The sequence below is a fragment of the Dipodomys spectabilis genome, unplaced genomic scaffold (assembly GCF_019054845.1).
Source record: "Dipodomys spectabilis isolate Male_0828 unplaced genomic scaffold, ASM1905484v1 ptg000175l, whole genome shotgun sequence".
In the NCBI taxonomy this organism is placed as follows: Eukaryota; Metazoa; Chordata; class Mammalia; order Rodentia; family Heteromyidae; genus Dipodomys; species Dipodomys spectabilis.
The window spans coordinates 12,548,315-12,561,381 of record NW_024870852.1 but is presented as its reverse complement, the minus strand read 5'-3'; the positions used below and the strand labels follow the sequence as shown (position 1 = coordinate 12,561,381).

Sequence of the window (13,067 nt, the reverse complement as noted above, 5' to 3'; positions counted from 1 at the left end):
ATACTAGGACTAATGACGGAGCGGGGAGGAGAGGAGTGAGGGCATGGAAGAAGAGCATCCAGGTCACACCTCCTCTCCCAGCCCTCCTCTTGTGGAAGTGGCAGAGGGATGCATTTCCCACCACTGAAGGGGATGAGCGGATGGGAGCACGGGGGGAGGGGAGGAGGATGTGGGCAAAAGCATGAGACTATCATCACTACATAGACCTAGACCTTTCTGAACCAGAACATTAATATGTCCAGTCAGTGTGCTGGGGGTGTGTGGACTCAAGTGTGTGCATATGTATGCAGAAGGAGACAAGATGTTCCCTATGAGCTGGGATAAGAGGCCAGATCCCCAAGGGGGTGGTAGTGATAGGGCCAATTTTCAGTCTGGAAGGACCAAGAATAGGAGCAGCTGGTTATTGCCTTATCTGTACTGGGCCTGTGTCCTTTCACAGACTGCAAAACTCTGAAATTCAACAGCTACTGAGCAACTACTCTCAATCAGATTAGCACAATTATTACAACTGAATGAAGAAAACTTTAGAGATGCAACTCCTGTGATTCAGAGAACTTGACCTCCTTCATTAAGTAGCAGAACCATTGTTCCAACCTGGAGGCTCTGATTCAGTCCAGTGGCACAACTGTAGTCACTGGGTCCCAAGCCCTGGGGGGGAGGGGGGAGGGGGGAGGGGGGAGGGGGGAGCGGGAATCTCAGGATAAGAGAACTCTGAATAGTGGCCTCCTGAAGACCTATGTGGTTCTCTGTAAACAGTGAGTCACTCGTTGGAGCTGCTTCTGGGAGGCTGGCGCTTTGGGCCACTCTTCCCCTTGAGGCTGCTTCCTGCTATCCTAAAACACTGTTTTGGAACCTTCCCAACTTCTGTATCATCACGCATAGCAAGGCCCTTCAGGCTGTTCATGGTGTGGCTCCAAAGGCCTTCCTACCAGCATGTTGCCCTACATCTCAGGTCCCATCTTCCTTCTACAGCATCCTGGCTTTCTTCCTCCATCCTATAATACCCTGCTTGCCATTCTATGCTGCATTTCCTCATCTTTGTGAGTTTTTCTTTTGGGGGGCCTTTTGGGGGGAGGTTCGGTCCTGGGGCTTGAACTGGGAGCCTGGGCACTGTTCCTGAGCTTTTTTGTTCAACACTACACTCTACCACTTTGAGCCACAGTGCTACTTCAGATGCTGGTGGTTAATTGGAGATAAGAGTCACATAGGCTTCCCTGCCTGGGCTGGCTTCCAGCTGCTGAGTAGCAGATCTCAGCCTCCTGAGTAGCTAGGATTACAGGTGTGAGGCACTAGCACCTGGCTCATCTTTGTGTTTTTAGACAAGATCATAATGTGTAACCCCATCCAGACTCCAAGTTGAGCTCTTTCTGCTTCAGCCTCCTGAGTATTGGAATTACAAGCAGTACCACCATGCTCAACAACAACAAAATCTTCCTCATCTTTACTATCTAGCTCAAGCTAGTCTTGGGACTTCTTACCACATGTCCCTTTGTCTCTAGCTCTTGGATCAGGGCGCCGGGTGCACTCTGCCTGTCCCTAGCCCCGAGATGCCACATTGAAAGTGAGGGACAGTGTAACATTAGAGCCACTTGCAGCTGCAAGTGCTTGCACCAGCCTCAGCTCCCATCACCTCCACACAACAGACACCTGCCCAGGCGCCACTCAGCTTGGGATAGACAACAGACAAGGCTAAATGGCCCCTAGCAAGGCCCAGCAATGCCAGGTAGGCGCCTGACACACCCTCTGGACAGGGAAATATTTTCCTTCCTCTTAATAACAATCATTAAGGGGCCTATGCCCCACTGCACTGCAGCCAGGGGCCGGGCTTGCGTCTGCCCAGCACCCTGGGCCAGCACCCCGAAGCCCAGCTCCAAGGTCAGGATCCACCTGTCTGCCTTCTCATTGCCCTTTATCTACTCAGCCGCAAGAAGCCAGTCGTGCAGTTCTGGTGGGACTATTATTGCCATGATGTCAGGAACTCCTGGGACCCTCGTCCCCTCCACTCAGTCATTCCACACTTGACCCTCTCCATGGAGCTCCCTGTACATACACTCAATACTGGAGACCAGAGTTACAGGCCAGAGCCAGACTCAGCACACAAACACCTTCACAGGCGGCCTGTGCTCACACACAGCCTAGCAGGCACGCAAGTGTCACCGACAGCATGTACACATACAGCCCAGCACAGGTGCAGCTCTGCAGATGTATGTATGTACACAATGTATATTTAATTGAAACTTAGGAAATGGTCAGATTTCTCTATCTTCAGGTAGTTGTACAGAAGAGTTGCCATGTAACAAAGAAAGCAGTTTATGAGTATAAAATACCTCAGTGTTATCCCTTTCAATGTCCCCCCCTCCCTCCCCTACCTACCCTTTCCCTCACTCTTCTTAATTTTGTAGAATATGCATTGGATAATGATTTTTTTTTGTCAGTCCTGGGGCTCGAACTCTGAGCCTGGGCACTGTCCCTCAGCCACAGTGCTTCTTGCAGCTTTTTCTTTGTGTGTGGTACTGGGGAATAAAACCCAGGGCTTTGTGCATGCTAGGCAAGCACTCTACCACGAAGCCACATTCCCAGCCCCTAATGATTTTTTTATTTGGTTGGTTGTGGGGCTCGAACTCTGAGCCTAGGCGCTCTTTAGCTCAAGGCGAGCGCTCTACCACTTCTTGTTTTCTCATTGTTAATTGGAGATAAGAGTCTCATGGACTTTCTTGCCTGGGCTAGCTTTGAACCATGTTCCTCAGATGTCAGCTTCCTGAGCAGCTAGGATTACAGGCATGAGCCACCAGCGCCTGGCTTGCTAATGATTTTAAAATTTACAAAATGTGATTCTTTTTAACTTAAAAAAATGTATTGCATACAAATGAGAACAGACAGAGCCAATTTTGTACATCTATGTTCTACTAGCATTATTTACAAGAGCCAAAAAAATGGAAACAGTTCAAATGTCCACTAGTGGATATACAAAATACAGGGGAATATTAAATTTGGCCTTGGAAGGAAATTTTGACACAGTGCCTGGTAGGTAGTTTTAGTTTTCTAAGATGAAGAGTTCTGCCGGTAAGTGGTGGTGGTCTAAATGTGCTTAATGTCACTGAAAAACATTCCAGATGAGTAAATGAAAAACATTTCAAGTGATTACCAGAACTAAAATAAGACACAGAGCCAAAATACGTACCATAAGGTTGGCATACACAACAGTGACAAACACAACTAAGCAACACAAACATACCTGCTTCTCTACCAGGGAAGCCCTTCTTCAACTCAGATAAGACCTGAGTTCTCCCCTTCAAACAAGTTTGGAGATAAGGCCCTAATGAGGGCCTTGCCACTTCTGCTGCCCCCACAGCTCATCCTCCTCCCACAGTCTGGCTTTGTTTACCCAACTCTCCACCACTCCTGTAGCCTCCCTACTCCTACAGAAAAGCCCTAGTTTCTGTCCCTATACTCTGGAATGGGATAGAGTCATTTCAGCCCCTGTGGCTCCCTTATGTCTTCCTTGGGGCTCCCTGCATCTGTGTCTTACCTCTCATGCCATGCAATGCTGTGCTGTCCCAGAAGAGCCTGTGAGGATCTGGGACAGTCGCAAAGCAAATGAACTGAACAAGGTGAGAGAGATAGGTGTGGGGCATTAGGTCCCCTGCTCTCTTCCCCATCCTATGTAGAAAGGTGATTACCATTGGTACTACCCCACCCCCACCCCAACTGCCAACTCTTCTCTAGAACAAACCCTCCATCCTCCTGTGATCACACCCCACTCTGTCAAACTGTGAGACTGTGGACATAGATGCCTGTCCTATTTTCTTCTGATCCTGCTGTGTATCTGCCCACCTCTGAAATCACCTTTCCCATTTGAACCATTTAATATTCAGCCCTATAGGATAGAATGAGATCTGGAGTTCGCTCCTACCAGGCCAAGAGCACCCTTGAAGATGTTGGAAATGCAGCCATCTGGAACATGATATCTGAGGGGGGTGGGCTATAGTTCTCTTAGCCCTGTGCATGGGGGAGTATGCAGGACTTGCATAAAAGGTCACCCCCAGACCTTCTGGCTCAGTCTAGGGGTGGAGCCTGGGGGATGTGCATTCCAATGTGTCCTGGCCATTCTGGGGACCAAGGTGAGCACATCTCCACCAGGCCCTGGACGAGAGGCTCAGAGAAGGAGCGAGGGTGGGTGGGGTTGGGGGCCTTCAACACTGCTCTCGCAGTGGCGGAGCAGAGAAGCAGGGGCCAAATGTGGGGTTATGGCCAGCTCTGCATTATAGTGTTTGGGTCAGCTGATACGAGTTAGTTTGGTCTGCATGTGTCAGTCACCCTGTAGACAGTCTGCATATTGGTCATGTGTCAGTCATACTATCTGTGTGTGTGTGTGTGTGTGTGTGTGTGTGTGTGTGTGTGTGTGTATGTGTGTGTGTGTGCCAGTACTGGGGCTTGAATTGTTTGTGGTTTCTTTTGCTCAAGGCTGGCACTCTACCACTTGAGCCACAACTCCACTTCTATTTATTGGTTACTTGGTGATATAGAGTCTCTGGTTTGTATACCCAGGATGGCTTCAAATAATGATCCTCTGATCTAGCCTCCTGAGTACTTACAATTGCAGATGGGAGCCACCAGTGCCCAGTAGTGCATCTGGGTGTCTTGAGCCATTCATCGATTGTGCAGTATGCATGTGTGTGTGCATGCTTTTGTGACTCCGAGCAGGCCCAGCACCCTGGTCCGCCTCTGCTGGTCCCTAGAAAGTTGGGGTTGCAGGCTTGCTAGGAGCCCAGTGGGATGGGTGTGTGTTGCCTGGGCGGGGAGGAGCAAGGTAGGAGGAAGCAGTGTGCGCTCAGGACCTGGCCCTGCGGCTTCCCTGGGCAGGCGAGTCCCAACAACAGGCAGACAGGTGAGGCTGACCTGACAGGTTCCCGAGGCCAGGGGCAATGGGGAGGAGCGTGGCTCTAACTTAGGGAGGAAACGAGTTGGGGGCCCTACCACACACAGGCAGGCTGTGGTTGTGCTGGAATCTTCTTCCTGCTGCCGCAAAGCCAGGGACAAGTCATGGAGTCTACTGGCGGGTGAGGCACTCAAGGTGCAGGCACTTGGAGGCCCAGGGCATGGCGGGGCCGCTACGGGGCCGGGTGGAGGAGCTGAAGAGGCCTTGGTGGCGGGAAAGCTCACCGCTGGTGTTGCAGCACAGCGAGGCAGCTCGGCTGGCTGCGGATGCCCTTCTGGAGCGGGGTGAGGCTGCTTACCTACGGGTCATCTCTGAGGAACGGGAGCTGCCCTTCTTGAGTGCCCTGGACATGGCCTACATGACCAGTCATGTGCGTGGAGCGCCTGAGCTCAGCGAGGCCCCGGGACCAGAGGCCTCGGGACCTGACCGCCTCAGCCTGCTCTCGGAAGTCACCTCAGGAACCTACTTTCCCATGGTTTCTGATGTAGATCCCCCAGACCTAGACCTGGGCTGGCCTGAGGTTCCACAGGCCACAGGCTTCAGCCCCACCCAGGCTGTGGTCCACTTCCAGAGGGACAAAGCCAAGAGCATCAAAGACCTGCTGCGTTTCCTCTTCAGCCAGGCCCGCACGGTAAGGGTCTGGCCCGTTCATTTCATGGACGTTGGGAATGGGGTTCAGGGAGGAAATAGGGACAAGCTTAAAAGATCTCCATGGCAGAACTGGGACAGCTCTGACCTCTTAGGTCACAAGCTGCTAAGACAGTGAGTCTTTTATTCCCCTTCTCACGCCTCAGCAGGCAAGATATACAGGTAAAGAGCAGGCATGCACCTCCAGGACTCCATACTGCCGCTGACAATGCATATGGAATTGGGTGAATTGCAGGGAAAGTCCATATGCATTTTTCTTAGGAAGGAATCCATAACCTTCCTCAGATTCCCTAAATTTTATGAGCCCCAAACTAAGGACATGTTTTTATTAGCATGTGTATATATATATATATATATATATATATATATATATATATATATATATATATATATATTTAATTTTTGTCCATAGTGGGGCTTGAATTCTGGGCCTGGGCACTGCCCCTCAAGCTCTTCAGCTCAAGGTGAGTGCTCTATCACTTGAGCCACAGCGCCACTTCTGGTTTTCTGGTGATTTATTGGAGATGAGAGTCTCACGGACTTTCCCGCCCAGGCTGGCTTTGAACCACGATCTTCAGATCTCAGCCTCCTGAGTAGCTGGGATTACTAGCGTGAGCCACCAGTTCCCAGCTTATTAGCTTATATTAGTTATCCATAGAAGGCTCTCAAGGAAAACCTAACATCTGAGCTACCTCCTTGACTTACAAAGGAGGAAACTAAGGCCAGGAAGAGGCTGAGAATTGCCCCCTGGGAAGTCACCTGGTTACACTCTCAGAGAGGGAAGGAGTTCTCTGACTCAGACACTGAGCCCTAGGCTCAGCTTCCTTCTGCTGGCCCGTATGCCTGGATATCCCTCACTATCCTGTGCCGCATCGTCAGCTGGACCTGAATCAGGGCAAGGGGGGAATGGGCAGCGAGGGCTGATGCATAGGCTTTTGCAGGACCTGGAGGGCTAAGGGCTTAGCCTTGCACCAAGGAATGAAGCAGAAGCTTCTGAGCTCAAGGGGAAAAGAAGCGATCATGAGAGCGTATAGATGCACATGCCTGGGAAGCTCCAGGCAGTACACCTCCACGATGATCCTCTGAGCCCTGCTCAAGAGACAGGGGGAACAGACACAATGGCCTCTGGTAGAATCTGAGATAGGAATGGCCTGCTGCAGAGACCAAGAGGCCAGGATGCCACGATCCTACTGCTACCTCCACGGCCTCGCTGGCAAGCCTGCCTATACCCCAGGCGGGGGAGTGCTGGGCGCGATTGGCATCGGGAATGGGGTAATTAGTGGGGTTGTTGTCCTCACTGTCTCCCTTTGATCTTTCCTGCCTGTCCTGCCCCTTTCCCCCATTCCTGGCCCGAACCTGTGCCATGGCTAGGACATCCCTGGTGCCTTCCCTGTTCTTCCCCATTTAGACCCTTCTGCCCCTGGGCTAGGAGCCAGGTTCTTGCACTGGGCTGTCACGAGGCCCAGAGTGACCTTAACTACTTCCTTTCCCTGTTGCCCAATGTCTTCATTTACTGAGAAGGCAGCAGGAAGGTATATGTATTGAGCTTCTGCTGTATGTTTAGCATTTTCACATTTAATTCCCTGTAACTCTGAGATACAGCTGTCACTCTCCACATAGCAGATGAGGCTCCTGGAAGCAAAGCCACTCCCCCAAGACCTTAGCTCTAGGAAGTGGTAGCGTTTGGGTTTGAATCCAGTTCTCTCTTGTTCCTTCCATAGCTGCAGTGCTGAGTTCTGTATGTCCCCCCAGCCTTCAGACCCTTCTCAGGAGGGAACCTTTAGCAAATATATGCAATGGGAAGAAAGGGCGACTGGAGAGGCAAGTGTTTGGATCGTAGAACTGATAGGGGTCTTGTGGGGGGAGGGGCACAACCCTAGCCTGCAGCTGAGTAGAAAACTTGGTTCCAGGGCTGGGAAGGTGGCTCAGTGGTAGAGCGCTTGCCTTGCACGCATGAGGCCCTGGGTTCAATTCCTCAGCACCACATAAGCAGAAAAAGCCAGAAGTGGCACTGTGGCTCAAGTGGTAGAGTGCTAGCCTTGAGCTGAAGAGATGAGGGACAGAGCGTAGGCCCGGAGTTCAGGCCCCACGACTAACAAAAAAAAAAAAAAAAAAAAGGCTTGGTTCCACTTAGAATGGTGAAAGTCAGGGAGACGTGTGTCATGTCAGCCCTTCACAGCGTCACAGGCCAACCAAGGCAGCATGGCAAAGCCCCGGAGGACCCAGGCTTTGGCTTGAAGCTCTTTCCCTTGGGAAGGGAGCCTCACACAAATAGTCCTTAGGTCAGAGCCAGGGCTGAAACTAATGGGATGAGCATGAGGAACCCCCCTGGAATCCCAGGTCTGAGCTCTGCCTCTTACTCCTCCCCTCTCTGAACCTCAGTGTAGAGTAGGCCTCTGGACTCGCATGGTTGATGCAGACATCTTTGACAATTTGATGACAAACTGTACACACACACACACACACACACACACACACACACACACACACACACAGACTTTCAAACCACTAGGGATTCAAGACTGTCCTTTTTTTTTGTCAGTCGTGGGGCTGAACTCTGGGCCTGGGCGCTGTCCCTCAGCTCTTCAGCTCAAGGTGAGTACTCTATCACTTGAGCCACAGCACCACTTCCAGCTTTTTCTGCTTATGTGGTGCTGAGGAATTGAACCTAGGGCCTCATGCATGCAAGGCAAGCACTCTACCACTGAGCCACTTTCCCAGCCCCAAGGCTGTCCATTCTTCACTTGTATCCAAGTGAAGAACTCTGGACTCGGCATTGCTAACATCCCATTGTGGGCACATGTTCCTACAGGTTGTGGCCTCTGAGTTTTCAGTCCCATACTTTTGCCTAGAAGCTGGTACGTGCTGAGCTCTCTGTCCCTCTCCCAGGTGGTGGCTGTGGTGATGGACATATTCACCGACATGGAGCTGCTGTGTGATCTCATGGAGGCCTCCAGCCGGCGTGGTGTCCCTGTCTACCTCCTCCTGGCTCAAGAGCACTTACGGCACTTCTTGGAGATGTGCTACAAGATGGACCTCAATGGGGGGCACTTGCCGGTCAGTGCGGGCCAAGGGCAGGGAATCAGGAAGGCAGAAAGACCCGTTGGTAGTCCTCAGTGAGCACTGGGGGAATTGCTGGAAATGGCACACTGGGTTCTCTTAGCTGTTTGAGGTCACAGGCTCCTTGGGGCATACACATGGCTTGAGCTCCACTGTCTGAACATGACCCTCTCAACTTCTGTCCACCCTTGGCCCAGAACATGCGTGTGCGAAGCACGTGTGGGGACACGTACTGCAGCAAGGCAGGCCGCCGCTTCACAGGGCAGGCCCTGGAGAAGTTTATCATCGTCGACTGTGAGCAGGTGGTGGCGGGCAGCTACAGGTAAGCAAATGAGTGGGAGAGGGGCCGAGGCTGTGACATGGACTGGTGTGGGCACTTCGCATATGACTGCTCTGAATGTTTTCTCCATCCATGCCTTCAAACATGTCCCAGGGGGCTGGGAAGGTGGCTCAGTGGTCGAGTGCTTACCCTGGGTTTGATTCCTCAGTACCACATACACAGAAAAAGCCAGAAATGGCTCTATGGCTCAAGTGGTAGAGAGCTAGCTTTGAGCAAACAGAAGCTCAGGGACAGTGTCAAGGCCCTGAGTTCAAGCCCCAGGACTGGCAAAAAAAAAAAAAAAAGCACCAAAAAACAAAAACATGTCCCAAGCACCTGCTGTGTGCTAAGGTACCAGGCAGGGTTCAGGTGGCTAGGGGAGTAAGTTGGGCTTAGAGGTGGCCACTGTGGTGGAAGATTCCTTTGAATGCCCTTAGCTTAGGAAGTCACTGTTGCGTGTGGGACATGAAGAGACTTTGGGATGTCTCAATCCTGGTTTACTTTACAGATGGGGAACTTGAGGTGGGGCAAGCATGTGCCTAAGCATTCAGGTCAGGTCAGGACCAGGAGACTCAGGGGTCAGAGTTCTGCCTCTTCACCATGAGTGTTGATGGATTCTTGGCCCATTTCTAACCCTGCCCTCCTGCCAGCCCCCGGCACTACACTTGGGACTTGTGACCCCTTCTCTTCTGTCCTCAGCTTCACCTGGCTTTGCAGCCAGGCCCATACCAGCATGGTGATGCAGCTGAGAGGGCGCATCGTGGAGGACTTTGACCGCGAGTTCCGCTGTCTGTATGCCGAGTCCCAGCCGGTGGAGGGTTTCAGTGGCAACGAGGATCTACTGTCTCCCCACGCACGACACCCTCCCCCAGTGGCCCTGACTTTGGGGCCTGGTAACCCAAGTCCCACGTGTTCCTCACCCTCCGGCACCAGCTTCAGCAGTGTCAAGTGCTCACCTCTTATGGGCCGTTCCTCCTACCTGGCTCTACCAGGAGGTGGTGGCTGCAGTGACAAGGGTATGGGATCCTCATCACCAGGCCCTGCCCGCCGGGAAGCTGGTGGCCAGCCCTCTCTGCATCGCCAGCTGTCAGACCCTAACCAAGGCTCCCATCCTGGGCCCTATAGGGCTAACCTGGGCAAGCTGGGAGCATCCCCCTGGTCCCAGTCTTCCCCCGCCCTGAACCACAGTAGTGCCACTTCTTCAACCTCGGCAATGAGGTCACCTCTTCTCCCTTGCCCCCGACCCCTTCTCCACTTCTCTCGGGGGGCCCCAGCCCTGTCACAGCTCCCAGAGAATGGGCTCCCAGGGAGCCAGGAGCCCAACCTCCCACGAGGCCGCTGGGCATTTGGCACAGCCCTAGAGACAGTAGAGGAAAAGAAGGCTTCTCTGAGTCAGAGCCATGGTCAGCTGGACCTCCTCGTCCCCTTTGCTAGAGCCCGAGAAACAGGAGGAACTGATTCTGAGGTTACTCCCAACTCAAGTTCTGTACGACCTAGTGAGCAAGTCCCAGATGGCGGGCGGTTGTCCCTGAGCCGGAGCCACAGCCACCTGGATCTCCTGTCTCCAGGCAAGGGAGCTGGTGTTGCTGCTGAGTCAAGTTCCCTCAGACCTGTTGGTCCAGGCTCAGAGGATAGAAAGCAGTCACCAAGTCATAGCTGCAGTCAGTTGGACTTCCAGACACAGTACCCTAAGGCTCAGGGCTCCAAAATACCTCCAGAAGCCAACTCCTCAGCCAGGCATCACAAGCAAGGTCTAGATGAGCGACGGCAGACCCTTGGCCACAGTCAGCTGGACCTCATCACCAAGTTTGGCCCATTCCGGAGTGAGGGGCCTGGCCCCAGTGTTCTGCCAGGGCCAAGCCCTGCTCCCATGGTTGGAGTGGGCACTGGGGGTGAGAAGCGGCGGACTCTGGGCCACAGCAAGCTGGACCTCATCACCAAGTACCATCACCTGCAGGGTGCCAGGCAGGGACCTGAGCCCGGCCTTCCTGCAGGTCCCACAGGTGGCAATCACAATGGTAGTAGTAATGACCCGTTTGCACCTGAGAAACGGATGACTCTGGGCCACAGCAAACTAGACCTTATCACTAAGTACAACAAGTCCAAGTTCAAGCTGCTCCGAAGTCGATTTGAGTCCTAGCCCTGCTGCCATCAGGGACAGATCCTTCTTTTGTTCATTGAGACTTGACTTGCTCACGCCTCACACTCTGAGGTGGGAATGTGAAGCCAGACTAGCGTAGGGAGAAGAGGGGAGGCATCTAGAATACCAGGGCAGACACTCCCTGGTCCCAAGATTCTTATATGATTACAAGTGCATGTGCATGCACACACGCATTGTGTGTGTACACACACATACAATGTTGTCAGGAAAAGGAAATCAGAACTATTGTGTGCCTACTGTGTGTCACTGAGCTGGACACTTCCCAGAAGTTATTCTAACATCCTTCATCCTTACATCATGCTATAAGATGGCCCTCTTGTTGGTATATAGTTATAGGAAAATAGATATTATCCTTTGTTTTTATAAATGTAGCAACTGAGGCCCAGAGAATTTGCCTGGTTTGCAGAGAGGCAGGTCCAGGAAAAATGGTAGAGATCTTTGCCAGACTGTATCCCCAACTCTAAAGATTACATAGATATGAAAATATTAGCAGATGCTCCCAAATGTCTGTATAATATACACATTACTGACAGGGCACACATCACCAATTGTATATTCATAGATGCAAATAGTAGGTATGACCAAGCCCCGGTGATTAACTCACAACTTCAGGTAATCGCTAAATGTCACCTGGCTAAATGGGTACACACAAACAGGTATTCAGCACAACTATAGACTCCTCTAGGATCCATGAACTAAAAATATGCACATGACCCAACACACATACACAACTATCTGCTTGCAACTAAGCTGTGTTCTCAGTCCTGTCCTGGACAAGCCATAGGCTTGGGAGATAAGGTTTGAAAGCATAAACCACTTGAGAATAAGACAGAGCTGAATCAAGGGGAAGCCTAAGGGCAGAGGGGCAGAGGTCATGGAGATGATGGAGTGGTCAGGAAAGTGCTTACAGGAGAAAGCCATTAAACTAAGCCTTGAAGGGTAAGAGAAGTTGTTGACAAATGGAGCTGAGAAGAGTGCTTAGTGGAGAGAGAGTGGGTAAACTAGGGAGGACAAACATAGCGTGCACACACACACACACACACACACACACACACACACACATCATTGCTGAGTGTCTCTTGAAGCACATGCTGCCTTGGGTTGTGGGCTTTTTTTTCTTTCTGAGTTTGTCACTTTTCTGGCACCATATACATAATAAAAATCAATAAAGGCAGTTATGGCTAGACCCAATAGCAGTCCGATGTATTTTGAAACCAACTGCAGATTGGGGCTGGGAGGGGAATTATCAAGCTGATTACAGCAGGTCTCTTGGAGCAGAGAGGATGGTTTCAAGGAAGGCTTGAGGTCAGGGGTTCCAAGCCCCTTCTGCTCCCGGTGACATCCTGAGACGAGCTAAACAGTTTGCAGATTCTGCAAAAGGTAGGCCAAATTCACTCCATCCCTGAAAGCAATGACCCTGGCCAACACCACTATCCGGGGGACAGAAAGTGAGTGATAGAGCGCGCGTGGCAAAACACACTGTGGAGAGATGGGAAGCCAATCATTCCCACATCCTTACTCACTCTGGACCGCTTCCCCTCTGAGCGGGATCCTAGGATCCTGCTTCATCCCTCGTTCCTCTCTCTGATACTTTCTTCAGCCTGTTTTCCTCTGCTTCTCCAACCTTTTCATCCTGGTTCTTGTTTGCCTCAGGCATGAGCCCCCAAATCTCAATCCTCAGCTCTTCACTCCCGCCTCTGCTTCAGATCAGGGATTTCTGTTTTCACAACAGAGCTGGATTTATCCTCTTTCTCAATCTGGTCCATCTACACCCGCCTCTAATCCCAGTTGAGTCATCCCCAGGCTCCTCCTCTCTCTCTCTCTCTCTCTCTCTCTCTCTCTCTCTCTCTCTCTCTCTCTCTCTGGCCTAGGATTTGACCAGCCACGGGCGTGGGAGGATTACACCTCCCAGTTACAAAGCCCCTCAACCAATGAATGAG

General features: G+C 51.7%; 1 protein-coding gene across 1 annotated transcript; it reads left to right on the top strand.

Moving 5' to 3' along the window:
- Positions 1 to 5,096: 5,096 nt before the first annotated feature.
- Positions 5,097 to 11,282, top strand: Fam83c (family with sequence similarity 83 member C). The gene is made up of 4 exons (XM_042694578.1): positions 5,097 to 5,570; positions 8,477 to 8,644; positions 8,845 to 8,969; positions 9,666 to 11,282. Exons 1-4 carry the CDS (start codon positions 5,100 to 5,102, stop codon positions 11,104 to 11,106), a joined length of 2,205 nt encoding a protein of 734 aa, XP_042550512.1. The 5' UTR covers positions 5,097 to 5,099; the 3' UTR covers positions 11,107 to 11,282.
- Positions 11,283 to 13,067: the final 1,785 nt, after the last annotated feature.

What these genes read in the sequence shown, in the direction of transcription:
- Fam83c (XM_042694578.1), top strand. Translation starts at nt 5,100, where the DNA reads ATGGCGGGGCCGCTACGGGGCCGGGTGGAGGAGCTGAAGAGGCCTTGG. An exon ending in TCTTCAGCCAGGCCCGCACG is followed by an intron (nt 5,571 to 8,476) that starts GTAAGGGTCTGG and finishes TCCCTCTCCCAG; the next exon opens with GTGGTGGCTGTGGTGATGGA. An exon ending in GTGGTGGCGGGCAGCTACAG is followed by an intron (nt 8,970 to 9,665) that starts GTAAGCAAATGA and finishes TTCTGTCCTCAG; the next exon opens with CTTCACCTGGCTTTGCAGCC.